Source organism: Anopheles coustani, chromosome 2 (genome assembly GCF_943734705.1).
Source record: "Anopheles coustani chromosome 2, idAnoCousDA_361_x.2, whole genome shotgun sequence".
Taxonomy (NCBI): Eukaryota; Metazoa; Arthropoda; class Insecta; order Diptera; family Culicidae; genus Anopheles; species Anopheles coustani.
Window position 1 is genome coordinate 2,378,267 of NC_071289.1, and position 20,519 is coordinate 2,398,785.

General features: G+C 47.0%; 1 protein-coding gene across 1 annotated transcript; it reads right to left on the minus strand.

Moving 5' to 3' along the window:
- Window positions 1–645: 645 nt before the first annotated feature.
- LOC131267080 (guanine nucleotide-binding protein subunit alpha homolog) lies at window positions 646–16,751 on the minus strand. The gene is made up of 6 exons (XM_058269839.1): window positions 15,733–16,751; window positions 9,618–9,756; window positions 9,335–9,543; window positions 3,945–4,076; window positions 3,734–3,873; window positions 646–3,659 (listed from the first exon to the last, which is right to left on the minus strand). The coding sequence occupies exons 1-6, from the start codon at window positions 15,916–15,918 to the stop codon at window positions 3,302–3,304; spliced, it is 1,164 nt and encodes a 387-aa protein (XP_058125822.1). The 5' UTR covers window positions 15,919–16,751; the 3' UTR covers window positions 646–3,301.
- Between the last annotated feature and the right edge of the window lie 3,768 nt (window positions 16,752–20,519).

The following is a 20,519-nucleotide window of genomic DNA, read 5'->3' on the forward strand; positions in this document are numbered from 1 at the left end:
CGATGAGAATGAAGCAGCAAATAGTGACAAAATTTAGGTTAAAATAAAAATGTTACAGCAAATCCCAATTCAAACTTGTTTTATTGCATTATTCTGTTCAAATATATCCGAATATAACAATTTAACAGTATTTTTTAAAAGAGATATCTTCCACTGGGCCTACCCTCCAGAAAAATGGCACCTCCTAGCGTGTTCTTCGCTCCTGTTACAAAAGATGAAATTTTGAGCTCCGAAATCGCCCCAGACCGTCCCGGAATCGGGCCGATTTTTGCGCCAGGAGCGAAGAACTGATCAGGAGGTAACACAAAAATATCAGGAGCGCTGTTTACTTACCTAAATCAATCTTTTCGGATAATTTTCTATAATAACTCCACAACAGTGCACCAAAGTTCCTACGTATAGCCTTCTTTGATGCTTTTTTTATTCTTGGATTCAATTAGTTTGCCATCGAACAAATGGTGTATATATGACCGTATAACTTGTGTTCATGTGCGGATGTACGTGTGTTTCTCCTTCCGGCGCTGCCGTCCCCCCTCCCCCCCCTCCATTCCATACCACCCTCATCCGCGTCCCATGACGCTGCGCGAAGAGTTTTCGCAGATTATATTACTTTTTCCACAATATACAAATAAAATCTCCATAAAGTAACATCGAACAACAACTTATATCATTTTTTATGTTCACATATACATACAAATCCATACATATTCATACATATTCGCTTCAGCGAGCGTGAGGGGGAGAAGAAATGAGAAGTAATCCTAATCATAATAATTCGTAATAAAAAATAAACCCACATATAAATACTACACAAGCAGCTCCTCGTTGTTAACGGGTTTTCCGAGGTTCGTCTCAGCCCGGTTTGGTTACCCCTCGTGTTCCTTTCCAACCACCATCACCTCCGTTACCTCAAATGAAATCAACATTCATGCGCTTTCGATTTTCCCGAGCAGGAGATCAACATCGATCCTCGATGGCAGAGCGAGCTCCATATTTGGCGAGTTAGTAGTAACGAAAGCTGAGGAAAAACTAAAACGAATTCCGGTACGCCACGATCAATAACTAACTTCCTTCCGGTTATTGCACCGAGCACATTAAGCTTTTTGTTCCATCCCTCCCTGTGCTGAACTTGTTTGCCAGAAAAGGGCCGAGTCGCGGCAGTTGGACGTTTACATTGGTTTCCTAAACTACTCGTTTTCCTTCACCTTCGCTTGCACCGCGTCCCTACGAGGACACACAATGTTTTCGCAAAAGCGAGTTGTATAAGAGAGACAAAAAAAGGCAAAGCTTACAAAACACGACAGGGCTCCACACACAGGACCTGCCCGTCAAAAACCGATTTTCATCCTACGAATACTACGAGAAACTTGAGTCCAAAATGTCTCTAGCAAAAACACGGATCCGGCCAACCGGTCGCCAGAGTAGTCTTGTAGTTGTCGTTGCCAAAAAGACACATCATCCATGTCCTTCCTTCGTCGTCCTCATATGGATAGTGACATGTTGTTGGTGTGCGTTTTTTGTTTATCGTTATCCTACACCGGATTTCATTTGACCGAGCATATCCGCCTCGCGTGATGCAATCGTAACAGTATTATTGGTCCGTATATTGCCTTCCATCGTTATCTAAAAAAAAGCGAATCTTCTAACCCTAAAACCGTGACCGCCCAAGCTAGGCTACGGATTCGTCGTCGAAAGGAATGCTCGTTATAATGCTGCTAGGATACGCTCCGCGGCTTGCTGTATCTTCGTTTCGTGTGTGATTACTTGGATTAGAATATTGGTAGGCTACTTGGATGCTGAATGTGGTACAATACAATACACGTGTCTTCCTGTTTCGAACGGTTCTCTATCTACTTCCATCGGGATGGGAAAGTATCTACCGTGTATTTCCCTTCCCATTGTCTCTCCTTGAGCGAGCGATTAACCGTAGTTAGCAGAAGTAACTTCCTTCTTAATTGCCTTTCCCCCTCGTGCGCCTTCCCTCGCGCAATGTTTGGCAATTAAATGCTACAAAACAAACACATCCTTCCTACACATTCCTTCCTTCTCGGAGTGGCGTAGGAGGGATGAACCAGCATTGTTCGGGGTGTGTTTTCAGTTCCTATGTACAAGGCGTGATGATGCTCCACCGAACCGCGCGGCGATTGCCGACGGGGTTTTTACTTCTCCTATTTAGCTACACTCTAATGATTTGTCTTTCTTAGAAATTGCGCACAAACCCCCACCTGAAAAAGTGCATCGGAAAGTGCACGTCTTTGCTCGAAGGAAGATCAAAGGAAAATGCTCGGATTGGGCAATTGAAACGAAACGAAATCTTATCGTGCCTCTAGAGAGAGACACACACACACACACACTGTTTTATGGCACACGCTTGTGGTGATGATTTTACGAAAGAAAAAAATGATGATTGTGGATGTTAAATAAAAAGATTTTTAAGGCAAATCTAAACTTAATACCAATCGAAAGACACAACACATATGGCAATTATGTATATGACTAAAATTGAAGTGTAATAATTATGCAGCTATTTTCCAATCCGAGCAATCCATTCTCTATTCCCCAAAGTACGTGACTCCCTATTCCCTCTCTGGCTCTGCGCGCCTACTTCAAATAGTATTCAAATAATTCTTAAATACTTGTTGTTTCTGCCTTCTTCTTCCCTAACACACCCTCCCTCCCGTGGTTCATTATTTCTCATACATTTGTTTTATGAGCGTGATTTTGTTCTGATTAAAATTAGTTTTTGGTTTTTGGTGTAAATTGTGTGCCTTTTCCGTCCATTTATGGATTTTCTTTTCATGATTCTAAGCATATTCCAGATTTTTGATACACTGCTTCGTTCATGCTTTTGTTCTTGTGCCGGTCGCGGATCATCAAGTAGGCGTGGATGATAAAGTTAAATTCAACTGATTTATAGTAATTGGACACGGAACAATAGAAAGAAAATTTTAAGTGTGATGTTTGAAAAATTGAAGAAAAGGTTTTCCCCTACATTGTGCAACTCCTATCGGTTCTTGTGATGAAAATGCTAATCAATAGTTCTTCTGTTAAAGCGTTAAATAGATCTAAAGGAAATAAAAATGTATTCTGCTGTTTGGAAATTCTTTGTAATTAAATTCACAAGGGTCCACTCAATCTTATCTGAACCCGACCGATACGGGGACAGTCATATCTCGTTACGCTAGAGATATTCTGACAGCAGCACGAAACGAACGGAACGAAGTCAGCCATCGGAAATTGGAACCAAAAACACCAATAACGAACACTCCCGGCGCCCGGACCACCCCCGCCGGATCCTTTCCTACTGCAACATTAGCGCGGACAGGTTCCGGTGCAGGATGGTGTCCTTGACCGAGCTGAACACGACCTGGATGTTCTGCGTGTCGACCGCGTTCGTGAAGTGGTGGTAGATGGGCGTTTTGGTGTTTTTCCGCACGTTCATGAACATCTGCAGGATGAAGTTCTGCACGTCGAGGATCGAGTGCGGGTTGCCGGTGAACTGCGGGTAGTACCAGCGGATGTCCGTCTCCGGGTTTTTCACCTTCTGCTGCAGGAGGTCCGTCTTGTTCAGGAACAGGATGATCGAGATCCCCTGGAACGTGGTGTTGTTCACTATGGTGTCGAAGATGTTCCGTGACTCTTCCAAGCGATTCGTTTGCCTGCGGAGGGGAGGGGGGAAGTGACGTGTTAACGACGAGGTTTTCCTCTTACCGCGAGGTTGGTTACCGCTTACCTATCTTCAGCCAGCACCTGATCGAACTCGGAGGTCGACACCAGAAACAGGATCGACGTGACGGAGCAGTCGAAGCATTTGGTCCACTTTTGGCGCTGTGTCCTCTGTCCTCCGACGTCGACGAACACAAATGGAATGTTCTACCGGGGAGGAATGAAACAAAAATCATGAAAAGGTTCCCCTTTTTATTGCGAAAATATTTTGGACTTACCTGTATCCTAATCGTAAACTCAAATACACCTTTAGTTGCTTTGCGACAGTGCAAAATATCACGATGGGTGGGTACATAATCTAACCTCGATATTCGGTCTAATTCATCTAGGAAATAACTAACAGAATCACTCTGAAAGAAAGAAGGGGAATAAAGAAACATTGGTGAGAAGGCGTTTAAGAGTAAGTAAGAATTAAACGTTCCAAATGGAAATTCAACGACGAATTGAGTGTTCGAAATTTAATCTCAATACCGTTTGCGATAATCCTTCACAACGTTATGCTAAGTGTCCTCCCCCTCGATCGACTGCCGAGGCAAGGAAAGTGTTGGAATATTTTAACGTGTAAATAATCGCCCAATTAACGAAAGCCCCCCTCCCGCGTGCCTTCGATCCTCAACCAAATCCTCTGGGGCCCATCGGAACTAATCGAATAATGAAATCCGTTCAACATCATCAAGCCGTTCGGTTCGCGTCGGCCCAAGAACGGCGACTGACGACCGGCGACACGATCCCGGGGGTAGGTTAATCTTATGCAAACAATCTGCAAAGGGCCTGCGCCAAGAACGTTGCCCTACATTCGAAGCCCCACGCGTTACTTCAACCCCCTCCGTTCTCCGGTGAAGGGGAACCGCCTCGCGCTGGGTTTCCAGTGTTCCTGCTGCGGTTTCAGCTAACTCCGTACTAGTCGTTGTGGACACCCTACCCTACTCGGTGCCCCACTCCTCCAGTCACCGAACGCGCGCTTATCAATAGAAAGGCATCACAAATATTATTATTCGAAAAACACTCTCGCCTTCGACAACGGGGGGGTTTTACGAGGTGGGCCATTCTTCGCCCACCCCTTACCTTTATCGTCGAACAATCCAATCCCCGTTGGAAAGCGCTTTCCTGTTGCAGAGTGTAATTTGCATACCCTCCTCCTCCTTCGTGTGAAAGGATAGTTATCGAAAGCATAAGCCTAAGCGCGGAAGCGAAAAACAGAAATGCTCCCTCCTCCTCTCCTGTAGCATAAAGGGCAAGGTTGCAAAAAGGGAAAGGTTTCGCTCCCGAATTGTGTGAACCAATTACCAATTGGAAGCATAATTAAAATCTTTCCACCTTATCGCCATCGCCTACTTGGGTGAGTAAGCAGATTAGCAACCGATTTAGTTGAAATGGTCTTTTAAATATAGAGTTTCGAAGGAACTTTAATCCATACCGAGGGTTCGGTTCAAAAGGCAACAAGTCATTCCTATTGATAAAAGATCATTTGAGTAAGTGAAGGGTCCTAATCATGCTTTCCTTCGGTCCTACGGTTCCTAACAACCCGTTCGAACAGAGGTGTATCCTGTTTCCCAGCTCGAATATGCAGGTATTTGCCTTCTGCCGCCGCAAAGTACGCGATAATAAAGTGAACGCAGCCAATTCTACAAAATAATCCATCAAACGGTGTGGAAATATTTAGCAACCCCAACTCGCCTTTCCATCTACCTAACGTGTGCGCTACTAACGAACGAAACTTGTTCCACTAAATGGCTGAATTTATACGACGTTTAAGAGCTCCCATCTGTCAAACGCAACCAACGACGACGAATAGCTACCGGACGCGGGGGGGGGGGGGGGGCGGGGACGGGGGGAGTCGAGGGTTGATGGAGCATTACCGTCAAGTACGGGTTAATTGCCACCAACATCAATCTCACTCGCTCGCTCGCGGGATTCTTGTGCTCCCACACAGGTTCGTGGCACACGGGGACCTGCATTTCCTCGCGCTCGCTTGTCAATGCTGGCGGCTCGGATGGATTACCATTCCAATACGGCCACACAAAAAACCGGTCGCCAGTACCATATTCCGGATTGGCCCGGGCTACCAAAGCCAAAAGGTGCGGAGGCGATAAACCGCCATCATCGTCGTCTTCTTCGGCAACACTTTGGCCACAGTGTGTGTGTGTGTGTCTTGGCGGTGTCGAAGGTTCTTCTAACGTTCGCGAATTGACTTCAACGACTTCCCTCTCTCCCTTCTCGTCCCAAATGGCCACCACAGTTGGATGGCGAGAGTTCGACAGGTTGCATAAAAACTCAATCCAAGCCTTCAAGGGATTTGTTGCACACACCGTTTGGGTGCTCTTGTGCAGGTGTATCCTACCACAAGGTTTTTCCTGCACTTCACTGCCCTCCGTCTCTCCGTCTCTTTCCGTCCGCCTGTGAAAGAGGTTGTCATAAATTTAATTAAAATTGAAATTAAATACATGCGTTACTCCTTGGCACTGCAACCGTGCACATGATGTGAGAGTGAGTGAATGTGCGCGTATAAATCCGCTAATAGGCTTTTTGCATCGTTTCATAAATTCCACCCCAATCGGGCCTCAACGTACGTTACTCCCACCACCACCACCACCTCGACTTTGCGGGATCAATTCATCTCACTTCTCATCGATCGAACCCCCAATGGAACGCGCGTGTGCTCGCATATCATCGACGTAACGCGAACAAATTACGCCAAGACGAAGTAGTTTTACCCAGAGACACCGAGATCATTCGGTCCGAGAGTGAGCGAAAGAAGCAAGCATGGGCAGGAGCAGGAGGAGATTGTCCAGATGTCGCCGGATCAAAAGGCAATAAATGCGTCTCACTACGCGTCGCCGGGACGATTGGCAGCAGATAGGCCCCCATAGGTTGGTTTCGTTATTTATTTTCCTTCCACACGACTACCGTTGTTGTGTGTACGCGCGCAATGGCGCAATTCAGCAAACACATTCACGGAACGGAAAGCACGGCTTTTTGATTGCTTTCCGAACCGAAAACATTGCGATCGCGTCCTGCGGATCGCGACTTTCGCGTGGGATTTGTTTATCATCTCAAGATGTGCTTAAGTGCTGCAATTACAACATTTTGCCGCTGTCACACATTCCGTGGGAATGCCGTCGAATCCGCTCGTCGGTATCGTGAAAAATCGGGTTTCGAGAAGCTGCGTTTGAATCATTTCGGTGAAGTTTTCTTCACCTGGTGCCACGATCGTCGGTTCCATTCTAGGAAGGGAAAGCTTGCCTAACACACACGTGGCTTGTCGTAAGTCACCGACACTCGACACCTCCATGTGCCAATCCGGTGTGCATTACGGTGCGCATGTTTAGCGCACACGCGCTCTGGCTGACGGCCGCTTCCATCATCACATCGATCGATCGATCGAAGAAAACCAGATCCAACGATCACTCCATGATCTCTCCATTTTATCCCGCACGGTGGCGGCGGCGGGTTCGACGTGGGCGAAGGGCGGCACAATGTGCGCGCACAATTTTCATTTAATTAGTGTGCTACAATGGAAGTGTTGGAATCGGCATTAGTTATTTATTTATTTATGTGTATTTATTATTCGCCAATCGAGCCTCTGGCTGGCCGCTCCGGGCACAAACGCGAAAGAGAATGCCTTCCTGCTTTTATGGGGGGATCATAACATCTGCGCACACACAAGAAACGATAACAATTTGTGTGTGTGTAAATATAGATCAGCCCGTTTCGCCCGTATCTACTGCACCAAAGTCCTTGCATTGATTTCATTTTTCATCATGTTATTTCATCAACTTCTCTCTATTGATGTATGTGGCAAGGCAAGCCACGCTGCTGCCAGAGGCGGCACATTCCCAGAAAGGAAACCTATGCACTGGTCTCCAACCCCTAGAGCCTTGTGTTGTTGTGTGCGAACTACGAGCTCGCGAAGTGTGGCAGCAAAAGGCTACCTCTCCTTTCGTACTGGCGGATTCTTCAAGCTTCAAACAATCAACCTAAATTGGCCGGACGGGCACATTCCGAGCGGTTGCTGATGAGCGATGAGAAGAAATCTCACTTTCTGGGTCAAGGCCTCTATCCGGCGTGCTTCATCTTCATCATCATCATCATCATCACCATGCCTACACGATCATGCAAGAAAGAGAGAAAGTATAATCGTGTGAGTTATGGGAATCGCCGGAACCGGCTAAAAGAAAGTCGATGCGCGTACTCTGCTGACTCAAAGCCGGTGGGGGCATCCACCGAAATTCGCGTTCCACAGCCTCCACCGGGACGCAGCTGGGATGATTCAAACACCACCGCAGTCATAAGGAGCGATATCATCCTGCTTGAGTTGATGATATGCAACAGCTGGGGCTTGGTCGGGGGCATTTGTTTGGAGTTGGCGAAAGAAAAATAGGCTAAACGTTTCCAACCGTCCAGAGGCGATGCAAATTAATATGTTCACCACCTCCGGAGGAGCGGGTCGGTTTCACCCCGTTTTTCCTCGCCAGCCAGGGTAACAGGTTTCCGTGGGAAAATAATCCACACTCTCGCCAATATTCGATCCGCGCTAATGCTCGCAAAAAGGTGGCCACATTACATTTTTTTTTATCGATGATGACTCCATGCTTCACCGTGCCTAGGCCACCATACCGCTCCAGGCCAGCAGCTTTCGTACCGGGTAGTACACGTCGGTAGTAAAAACGGGATGCTCAATTCACTTTTACAAACCATAATTACCAACTAACCGGCCAAGGGGTCCGGGTGCGCCTCCTCGCTGACCTTCGTCAAAAAGCGTATGGGGCGATAAAATTGGACACTACCAATAAAATGCCCGGTTTTACTACGACCTAACCTTTGTCGTCCGTTTAGAGACGGCTTCATTTAGCGAGCGAACGACACTTGGCTTTGGCCTTTGGGAGAGCAGATGATGGTTGTTGTTTCGCGCACTGCGAGCTAATGCGATCTATCTTTGCCAAACGCTCCCACCATCCACCAAGATCAAGATCGTCTTGGGTTGGGCGTTCGTACGTGCCGGGGTGACTTCTTCCGCAGTGGTGGGTTTGTTGGTGCACCAGCACCAGCCGTGTAGCCGTTTGTCTTCGCACGAAACAACAACCCCGTCTGCTTGCCCCCCGTCGTCCCCAGCGTTGGGTGGTGGTGGGTAGACGCAGCGATGTTTTAAAACATTGTGTTTTTCCCCATGTGTCATAACATACGGGGGGCCACGGGCTCTACAAGCAAGCAATGCGAAGGGCAAGAGCTACGAGGTTTGGTCCACACGCACAAAAAAAATGAAACATTACGATGGTTTTTGCTTCGGCGAATTCCTCTAACGACGCTGCTGGACGCGAACTTCGAACGAAAGCGAGAGCAATGTGAAACTTCTTCGTTTTCGCACGATCATTCGATCGTCAAACAATCGAATTGAACAGGATTCGCCTACCCAACGGTACGTGACTTTCTTCGGCGTGCGTGCGACGGGGTTTTCCCCAATTCTTTGTCCTCCTTCGTGGCGTCGTACGCGTTCTCCCTAATGACCATCTCCTGGCCGGCCGTTAAACGATCTGCCAACAAACCGCTAGCGCATACAAATATGTTACTCGAACCCTGTTGTATGCCGCGTGTCGCCGTGTGGACTTACAATTTGGAACTCCCTTCGTCGGTCGTACGCTTTCCGGATGGCGCCATCCCTCCACAGGATTCTGATGTACGGAACGTACTGGTTGAACTGTTCGGCGGCCAGCAGGCAGCCGCTGTGAAACAGGATCGCTTTGTTCGCGGCCTGCTGCGATTTCGGGTCCTCCCAGGGTATATCTAGCTTATCTCTAGCGTCACACAACACTTGCATGCCTGTAAATCGGAAAAAAGGGAACACATTAATCAATGAATTGTGGTCAGCTATCGCGCCCTCTTGGCGTGCTTACCCTTGACTATGTTTTGGTAGATCACATGTTGGTATTCTCGGATGAGTTCGGGCTCGAAGTTGATCCCGTGTATGATGCGCATCTGCTTGAGAAACGTCGATTTACCGGATTCGCCCGCGCCCAGCAGCAACAGCTTGACCTACAGAGGGTACAAAAAAGAGTCATATCAATGAAAGCTGCATCGTTTCTTTACCCGTTTAAATACCCTCAAAGGCACAAGAAGGGTTTTCCCAAAACTTTTGTGGGCCGAATTGAAGGTCGTAAAATTCTTCAATGGCCTTGTGTTTCGATGCCGAAAAAGGGTTCCATCTCTATTGGGGACAAATCTTAATCCGCCACCTTCCTACACCTTATGATGTAATAAAAATAAATAGTTTTTGGTAATGAGTTAAAATGAAATGCGCCGAAGGTGAAAGGGTTACACCCATCAAAGAAAAGATGTACAGGTAAGAGACACAGTTTGAGCAGGTGTCTCTCGCAGGTACGTTGATTTGTATCCTTGGGCATAATGTAAAGTACATGATTTTTCCGTCGACTTTCTTTTTAAATGTACCAACAAACAGGTAAAAGTGTGCCTAATACTTTCGCAATCGAATATCCAAGACCCGATGTCCATAATTTCAGGCAACGTCCGTGTAACGTAACGGACGTGTGAAAGGGTAATCACATTTTTCAATTAGTTACAATTAGCTCCACATGTTCGACGTGCAAAACACCGCACAATTATTGCACCACGAAATCCCGTGGCGTTCCCTTCTTATCGCCAGCAAGTCTTTCCTCGCCATTGCATTAGCCAAGAACATCGAATGACCCAAGGAGTTTCCCTTGCGAAGGTTTGAAGCCGTGGGGAATTTGAATCGGATCTTTTATCAAGTCCTTTCGCTTCACCGCAGGGAAACTAGATACGGCAATATCAATCCATCGTGATCTTGTTTCGTTGCCCTGATCGTGCACTCCATGCATCTCTCAGGAATGCCACCACATGGAGGAAGAACAACGGGAAAAGAGAAAGTGAAAGTGGTGATGTCGCTCCATGATAACAGCATCTTTTGAACCAGGAGGTGAAAGAAGGGGCAAAACGGGGTAGATGGGTGCAATCTAGAAACAAAAATGCTAAAAGAATGCTTTTAACCATCCTTGTTGCTGCTGGAAGGCGGCTTTCGTTAACCCACTTTTGTAAGGTATGTGTTTGTTTGTTGCTGCTGCGTGGGTTTTCAATTCTCTCTTCCGTCCACCCATCCATTAGCACCCCATCGATCATTCCACACGTGCGCCTCCTGCGTACGTGAAGACTAACTGAGAGATATCTCTTTCTAAAGTAAATAAAAACACAATCAGTGCTTCGCTTCGGATGAAAGGTTTGTCCTTGGGTTCGATGGTAATTGACAACAGTGAACAGGGAAAAAAGGGGAATAAGGACTAAGCACTCTAATCAAAAACGTGCTTCTAGTCTTTGACGCCAACCGCGGGCCTCCCTTGGGGAGGGTTTCCTACGGGGGTTCGAGCAAATAGTAAACAAAAACACAGAAACCCACAGGCGCGCAGTGAAACGGAGAAGAAAGTTCTCTCCATGATGCACTAAAATGCACCGGTGCACATACCAATCGGCACTAATGCACACTCACAAGCCGCATTTCTTCTCGCATCCAATCGAAGTTTGTATGCCAACAATTTTCACCAGAAGCCGACACAAAAAAAGGGGGGAAAATACTTCCGACAGAGCAGGAGAAACTCTTGAGGTGCGATTTTCATGATCATGTGTGGGGAGCACAACACCATACACGAGGGAGGGGGGAAAGTGTTGATAGTAGACGGTACGGTAGCGCATTAATATTGTTGCTAAACTGTTGTTGTTGCCAAACAGCATCACGATCAGTAAATTTCAAACATTCTCATCTGGTCGATCGGTACGACGTTTCGCCGCGGATTCCCGATCGAATCGATTTCCGTTCCGCGAACGCAGCCTCAAACCCCAAAGGGGGCCATTAGTCGGCGTGAGCCGTAAACATTCCGACCCACTCCGGGAGGCAACGGGGTGGGGTGGCGCGCGGGGAAGGTTACGTCGAAGCATCTGCCGGCACAAAGTAAAACGAAAAAAAAAAACTGGAGACCCCGTGCCTCGAAGACACACACGATGAACTCGGGTATCTCGCGCCCGATCTACGCGATCACGAGATGTCGTCGTCGTCGTCTTCATCGCCGTCGTCGCCGTCTTCCTCTTATGTCGGGGAGTCGGTGTCGATTGGTGCCAAAGGCCTTTCTGGGTCACGGAGTCGCAACAACCCACCACCGCGGGGGGGTCCTTCGCATCTTCGCTTCCCGCTACCGGCTACCGTTCGAAGCCCGGCGTCCCCGTCGAGGTTTGAACTTCATCCCGATTCTGCCACAAACCGAGAAACATTGGTTTTCCAGCGGCGGCGTGTGGATGAATCAATATTAATAAATCAAACGGAAGTCAACGGCAATGCATCGACGAGCAGAGGGATCCTAATTGCGGCCTTCAGCTTTTCGTTTTCTCGTTCCTCCTTCGCGGGAGCAAATCAGGAGATCGCGGTCAAATAAACAAAGAAAAGATGGCACGTGCACCGAGTGTCGCGCGCACGCCAGACTAATAGTCCTTTAGTCCAGACCTTGGATGCACTTTCATCGCAAATGCAATCCAATGCAATGGAAGTGAAATTGAAATCTCCAAACCGCGGGGATGGAACGGAACAAAGGGAACCGTTTAACGACGTTAACAGGGCGCGAATGTAAAAGACAACAAAGCAATTCCATTCGATTTAACGAGCTTTTCTAACCGTCTGCCGCTTTCAATGCCACTAAAATCAATTAACGAATGAATAGATGAAGGGCTGCAAAAAGGGTGTTTGAACGTGAAACGATGTTGACATTGAAAATTAGTTGTTGACGAATACTTGTTTTCTCCCGATAAGCGATTCCCAACCCTATCGTTGCTTGTGACCTACTTATTTTTAAGGGAATAATCAGGTTCACATTTCGATTTCCAAGGAATTCGTAAAAGAAATAAGGCGAAGGATCACTCGAAATCATGCAACTAATCTCTCAACACAAGCTTAAGTTCTTGATTTGTTTTCACACTCCCTGATTCATTGATGTTTTGGGAATCATTAACTGACCTTCAAATGCTAATACAAAAATTAACGAAATCAAACCGATACTGATAACAAAAGTGTTTGCATGTTTTTGATGAAACTAATTTCACTCTCGATCTTTCACTTCATAGCCTCTACTGAATCAGGTTTTGGTCATTCTCTGCTGGTGAAAAAATCCTTTCGTAATCGGTATGAAATGGTTTCGCTGACGTAGGTCGTTGTTGAATGCAGACGATCTACAAAAAACACACAACCGAACCTCCTCTCGACTAATCAAGCTTAAATGAACAAAGCGCAATGCAGATCCGTGTGCTGAGTTGAACCTTTTTTTCGGCACAACATCCCCAAGATTAGTCCTTCTAACAAAAATAACATCGGACATCGGTGGAGATTGTGTCAAACTGGGGTTTCGAGGTGGATGGCGAAGGTCAAACTTGCCACACACTCCGCGCGTTGATAAGGAAACACTTAATCGTGTCGACACCGCTTTAGACACCACCATCGCCCAAATGTAGCGACTTCCGGGACGATCCGATGCGAAGATCATCTCATATCGGAAAGATTACTGCGGAACGGACGTGAGCAAAATTGTAATCGAAATTCTGCGAAACGGTCCTGGCCAGAAACAAGACGGTTTGAGGGAAAATATGTTCACTCTTCCTTCTCGTTTGGTGTGGAAGATTTCGGGAGGAGGATGAATAATTTTAACACCGCATAAAAATAACAGCCGATGGCAGAGCGAAAGAAAAACACCGGCTCGATGTATGTTTCTTCGAACAGATCCATCATCTCACCCGCGCACCGGATGCAGGATATGGAATCCAAACAACAACTACTTACACTTCACATTGATTATTTTACTGACTTTTTTAACTTTCCTCTTTCCCCCTCTTGTTCTTTCTTTCTGAGACAATATTGTTCCTGGCAGGGTTCCACGAAAGCGGAGAGTTGTTGTCAACGTCATGGCGTTAATGTATGTATGATGCTTTTCGTTTTGCGTAACTTGACGCAATTGGGTTTACGGGGCTCTGGCCCCCGGCACACCCAACTGCTTCGTCGGGAAGGTAGGGTAAGACTGGAGGAGCCGTTACTTCCCGGATGAAAAATTCCATCAGTTTCGAACCAATCTCCCGGTTGGAAAGCGGACACGTGAAAGCAGCCCAAGACAGGCGAAAATAAGACATAGATACGCGTGACGTTCGAATGGATGAAAAAAACAAAAAAAGGCGCGCAGCGAAAGTTAACCGCAACCAACCGGAAATGGGTGTGGCTCCGGGGGTTCAGGGTGGCAAGAAGGAGGGGGGCAAGGTCGTTTCGAGGATGAAACACGATCGCGTTGGGTTGGAAACGGAACGCGCCCCACAATGTTATCGAAGAAGGATGATCTGCTTTGCGTGCCGTCCAGCTTTCCGGTTGGAGAGGATCTTCAATTTCATCGGAACGCAACCAAATCAAAAGCAACTGGGATGCTTCGGGAATCGTCATTTCAAGAAGAACAAACATGTTTACAGGAAATTCGCAATAGAAATATCAACAAGTTTGAGGAATTTTCCCTCCCGCCTTGTCCTCCCTCCCTTCCTGGCCAGCACACTTAATCATGCAGCCTAAAAATAGTTTGCTCGCGCCGTGAAATGTGTTCCTGCCAGCGACAAATATATATTCATTCTTCGGATCGCGGTGGGACGTCCGATCGCCGTTGTGGAAGATCCGCCAGCCGCCGCGAAGGAGAAATTTATGAGGTTTCACAATCGAAACAGTTGTGCATGCGTTTACGTGTGCGTGTGTGTGAGTGTTTTTGACCAAGAGTAGACGATCTTCAGAATGGCTCAACCGTTTCACCGTGTTTTGTTTTGTTTATCAACAGTGAACATTTGGGAGAATTTATTAAAGTGGGACATAAACCCGAAGAGGTTTTTCTTCTCGGGATATCTGAAACGAAAGTGTTTGGCAAAATATTTTAATGGTGCATTAGACAAATTCTGCTCGGAGACACTTTGAAATGACAATTGCGTACGCCTATCATGAAGCTGATGCAACATTATGAAAAATATCGCATACCCACGGTCGTAAACCGTGGGCTAACGTGTTGGTTTGCAAGTGGCCGGGGTCGATTGAGCTAAAACGACCCCCCCAACCATCCATGTTAAGCGATCCCACCGACTTGTACCAAGGCGGCGTGGTGTGGCAAACACCTTCGGATTTGCTTTGGATCGGTTGCGCTTTTTGCATACGCCTACCACCACCCCACAGCCAACCCAAGCAACTGGAAAGCGTGGTGTTGGTATGACGGATGCCCGCGACATTCCATGTTTCTCGTGTCGTGTGCACTATCCGTCCCTGGTTGGAGGCGGCGGACGTTGTTTTACCTTCGCTGGAAGCATTCGTTTACGGGTATATCGTTCGTTAAGATAGCAATCTTTCGAACTGGAATTGATGTTCAAACCATCGTTTGTTGGGAATTTATCGACGTGCAATATCTTGCAAAAGAATGGGCAGGAGAAGCAAACCTCCGCCACGAATCCACGATCGAAACGGTTATGTCAAACCCCGGATTTGGCCCATTAAACAACTGTGCACGTCATCTGCGGCGTGATTCATCCGTGTGGTCACTTGGCCAAACATCAACAACAACACACGATCGCCACGTATCCGCCTTTGGAAGTCTTTGGCCACACGACCTTAACGAGCCTGCGTCACAGCGTCCTGGTTGCACAATGCCAGTGCATGCAAGACGCACCACGCCTGGCCGTCAAAAACGATCATTATTTCCATCTCATCAGCTGATTGCGGTTGAGCTAAAGAGTCTACCGTGTCGGGTCGTTTTTCAAGCGATCGAGCATGATCGCGTCGTGTCTGGGAAGGGAGATGTAACGCTTAATCAGTAGAGGAAGGTCATGTAACGAACAATTACTCCCTTTCCTTTGTGGTGCGCACCCGGATGAAATTAATTAGCCCTTTCTCGATCGATCGATCACGTCGAAGAACGCGATCTGCTCGCTTACCTGTCGCCGAAATGCATGTTTATCCTTCTCGAGAAATTTGTCAATTTCGCGCGATTTGTAGCGCTGCTCCAGCTCCTCCGGGCTGACGCGAAGCCGCAGAAGATAGCCAAACAGGTCGCCGCAGCATCGAGAACATGATAATTTCGATAAGGTGCTTTCTCTCCTTCTGTTAGTCGATGCCGCCATCTTTAAATCTCATCACACCACGCACACACGTGAGCACACTCGCCTGATGATGCTACCGCACTCTCTCACTGTTGAGTCGAGGTGCGCTCTTTCGCTCCTTTTCTCTCTCTCACTTTCTCTCGCACTAGAGACACCTATATCTCTGGAAAGAGACACATACAGCAGATGCTGTCACATTTCACGTCGGTGTGCTTGACCACCGATTTGCTTTTTTTTTGCCTTTTCAATTGCTTTCTTTTCGAGTAAACGTTACTTATCCACACTTCACTGCTGACGGTGTCTGCTTAGAACCACTTTTTCTGCCAACAAACGGAGAGCATTTACTAAAGCCCTTTTGGAGCACTTTTGACACCGCAACAATCGACACCGATCCACCGTTGATCACCACAGAACCCAACAACTTCTGCTTTATCCACCAACAAGGATTGCTTTGACTTCTTCTGCACACCAGAACCAAGCGGTAGAACAAAACTGAACTACACTAAAGCCGCCCCGGGAGCGAAGAGTTGCACACGTACTACACAATCTATTTCATTCACTCGCATTCGCTTTCCCTTCCAAGCGGCCACACGACGATCGACGACGACGACGACGACGGAGGTGGCATAAGGCAACTAACATCATCACTCCACCACGCACGGTTCTTCGCTGGAACCGATGGAAATTCACATTTTTCACCGTCGAATCCTACGGGGAAGGGTCGAAAAATGGTTGCACTCGACGCATGACACATTCACGCACACGCTCTCCACAGTTTTGGCAGCGCTGGTGCCGAAAAACACGGATTTTTTCGCAAAAATGCAGCAGCAAGCGTACGTCAACACCGCACCCGATTGACTTCCAGCGGACTCTGACTACAAAAATCGGCGTTCCTGCTCTGCTTTCCGTGACTCCGAGAGAGCGTTCCGCGGGTCGGAATCATGGTACCTCTAGCCGTTGTTGGTGCGATGGTTGCGCGAAAGAGAAGGCTAGCTCGCGTGTGAGAGCGAGTTTGTGGTGCTTTGTTTTGATCTCGCAACTGACGGTTCGGTTGGAATTTTAAATCTTTTAAAGGGAATATTTCTGAAACTAGGATTTATAATTTTTGTAAACACGTTATTGAAAAGTTAGAAAACAAAAAGTTCGTCAAGCTGAAGGGGATTTCAGTTTAAAAACTAAATAATTTTTTTACGTATGGAGTTTCTCTCCCTCATTGTCTCTCTCTTACTCTCAAAAAGATCCTGACTCGTGAGATGACGGTGAACGTGAAAGAAAAAGCATTTTTTCGTCCATCTCATTCTAATACCTTTCCTTTTCACATCACATCTCAAACATCGTCCTTCTCGCTCACTTCTCAGTAAGAGGTTCGAAAGCATAAACCATGCTGTGCAAAAATTGTATGTTTAGTTTCTCCTCCGCCTTTCTTTCTTCAGCCTTCTCCTGCTTTCTTTCAACTTCTTCGACCAAAGATCCCGCACGGGTAAACGTTGCAAAAACGGAACCACCGGAGAAAGGGACGAGACGGGCAAGCGCCTTTATGTTTTTATGTTTATTGTTTCTAACGTCGCCCGTCCCGATATGCACCGGATGCAAGAGTGCACCTTCCCGTTCCCGACTCGTTGGAGGGAAAACTACCGAGGAAGGTTTTTCCCTCCTCATGCATGGCACCCACAGGGTGCGTTTTACCGTAGATTTACGTTTTGTTCAATTGCAATTTGGGTTTTTTTTCTCAAATTTCTTTCTTCTCTACCCACCGTTCCCCTGAACCTGAAGACTCGTTTAGTTATCGCCGACCGGCCAACCAACAGCGGAGCCACATAAAAAATAAAACCCTTTTCGGATGCGCTGCAGTCGGATTTGCATGCCACTCGAAGAGGGCTTAGGGGTTCCCGTAAGCCTTGCCGAAGGATTTGTTATTCTACGGAATCGGTTTTAGGTCAGGAAAGCTTATCCAGGATTTATGAGCCTCGCTTTCGAGAGGACGGAGGACTTTGGATCCGTTTTAAAAACTTTGTGTTCCGGTAAATCGGTCAGTAGGTACGAAGCTGAAGATGGGGAACACTGGGACACTACTTTCACGGCAGCAGCCGTCGTCTTTCAAGACCTTTCAATTTCGTCCATTCCCGGTTATTCATCTCCAATTGTCGCTCATAAACGGCGAACCGTGTGTGTGTGTATCAACATTTCAGCCGAGAGAAGAAGAGAACCACTCAATGAATCAATTTGGCATGGTTTGTTGATGGCGGTTCCAGCGTCATCGTTGCCGAGGCTTTGTGCATAATTGCCCAATAAAGCACACATCCGCTAATCAAAACCATTATCAACTGCTCCCACAACGCCTCCAACGCAAATCTCAAAGTGTTTCATTTTTATTACGAGACGGAAATTTGTTTTCGACTGTATACCACGCTCTTCGATGGGTTTGCTAAAAGATCATTTGTACGAACCAATGTTTCAAAATGTCCTCAATCTTTTTTTTATCCTACCGATGGCCTTTACGAATACTTCTTTCAGCCGTTAAAGGCTGTGAAGTACCTCTGTTCAAACTTTTGTTGCAGTTGACCACTTCCTGTGGCGATTTTAAGACCCCGCGACCCGGCGGGGAGGAGATGGCCATTCGCAATGTCGAAGGACGCCAGAGCAGGCTCGAAGCCAATTTCACGCTTGAGTAAGCAAAAGAAAGCCAAATGGGTTTGCCCCCTTCGTACCCTCCTACCTATTCCGCCAAGTTCTTTGGCTCTTCAGTAACCTTGAAGGGAAGTGCGAACGTATGCAAAATTTTGGGCAAGGTTGATGCGTATTTGAAGACCTTTCCACAAGCTCGCCGGTAGGTCAAGCCCCAGGTTTGGCACCGGCCGCCATGTTTGACGCGTTTTGTTTTACTTTCGTACCGTTCCGTGGGTCGCCTTGTGTTGTTGGCATTCGTCAAATTCCAGGGAAGGCCCCCATAACACCGGCACACCAACCAAGTCGATTGGGTAAAAGAGAAGAAAAAAAAACACAAGCAATAAGACAAAACTACCATAAATTGTCCAAAAAGTTTGTGCGCGATGTTTTAGCAACGCGGACGAGAAAACACACACCAAACGGCACATGTATGTACATGATATGAAAGACGACAGATGGTTGTACGGTTGGAAAGGTACGAGAGTGACCAGCACATTTTGTTACTTCCATTTTCGAACATTTAAACCCACTGTTGAAATTGAGATCGTACCACGTGGAAAGAACGTCGCCGTTATCGGTCAACGAACGCTAGGGGCACGTGTGTGAAGTGAACGCGTTGGAAGTGGAGCACGAAACCCCAAGACGGTGTGTGTTTCCATTGGTCATCTCGCGTCCAAACGACGCCATGATCGCGGAGCCGCAGGCGCGGTGTTGATAGGAACAGTAAACCGATAAAAATATGTCATATAGGCAGCCCTACTGGAATTAACTATTGGAATGTCTAAACTTTCTGCATCATCTATCATTTTTAATCCGGTTCTGTCCATCTCAGCTGGCTGGGGGAAAAAATGATTACCTTGAAGCCTACTTCGATGGATCGATTGATCCCACAACTCATCGTACAGTTTCGACCAATGACGTCACTATCAAGCGATCGATCGTTCGATGATCTTCTAAATGGCGTCACATTTCGGTGAATTATTGTGATGAATTTCTATGCCTCGGGTCAAACACACCGTATGATTGATTATTAATGCATCGATCGTGTTGATAAGAGGCCTTGTAAAAGCCTTGTTTCGAATCTGGGTCGGTTGTCGTCGAAGTGGGGAAGTGATTTCACTCAATATCAGTCAGTGGGGTGAGTCACTTCTCAATCTGACATAATAATGATGACTTAGGGAGGAAAAGTTAGTATGGAAACACGAAAGAAAAACCCCTCCAATCGCAATCAACCTGCTCGCAACCGCGCGCCACCATTCGTGCCGTGTGGGTTGATTATTACATCCGTAGTCAAGGGATGAAGAGAAAAACGAACACATCACACACACGCAATTCGCAGAAACACACACGCACGCGCCTGGGCATACGTATACGGAGGGTAATTCCCAGCTGTTATTATGCTAATTGTACGGTGTCGCGCAAGTTCCACACACCGACTCGACGCCATCGACGTCGCTTTTTAGTCATCGTCGCCGTCTTATGTCATGCGACGCAATCTTCGCGCCGCGGCGGCGGATGCATAATTATCCACAAACGCACTACTGAACAACATACTAAGAGCTAAGCCAAGTGTCCATACGGTTTGCTACTTTTTTACCCGCCGGTTCTTCATCCGGTCAACCGGGTATGGCGCCTGCATGCCTCACAAACGACACACAACACAAACTTTACCAAGCGATGGAGCGTGGCGGGTTGACAGGTTGATTAGAGTTTATTATGCTCCAACAACGGCAACTCCGGAGTGACTGCAGAAGAATGACGCAACTGTCTCAAAAGGGCGGGTTCTTATGCGCAAATGAAAGTTCCTGCATACACATCCAGGAAGTTCAACTGTAACCGATTTCCTACTGGCGATGCCAATATTACACGATCCATCCAATTAATGTTCATTATTGTTGTATCTGTTAGGATGGAGAAAATTTTCCAGAATATTAAAAATAAAACAAATGATGTAG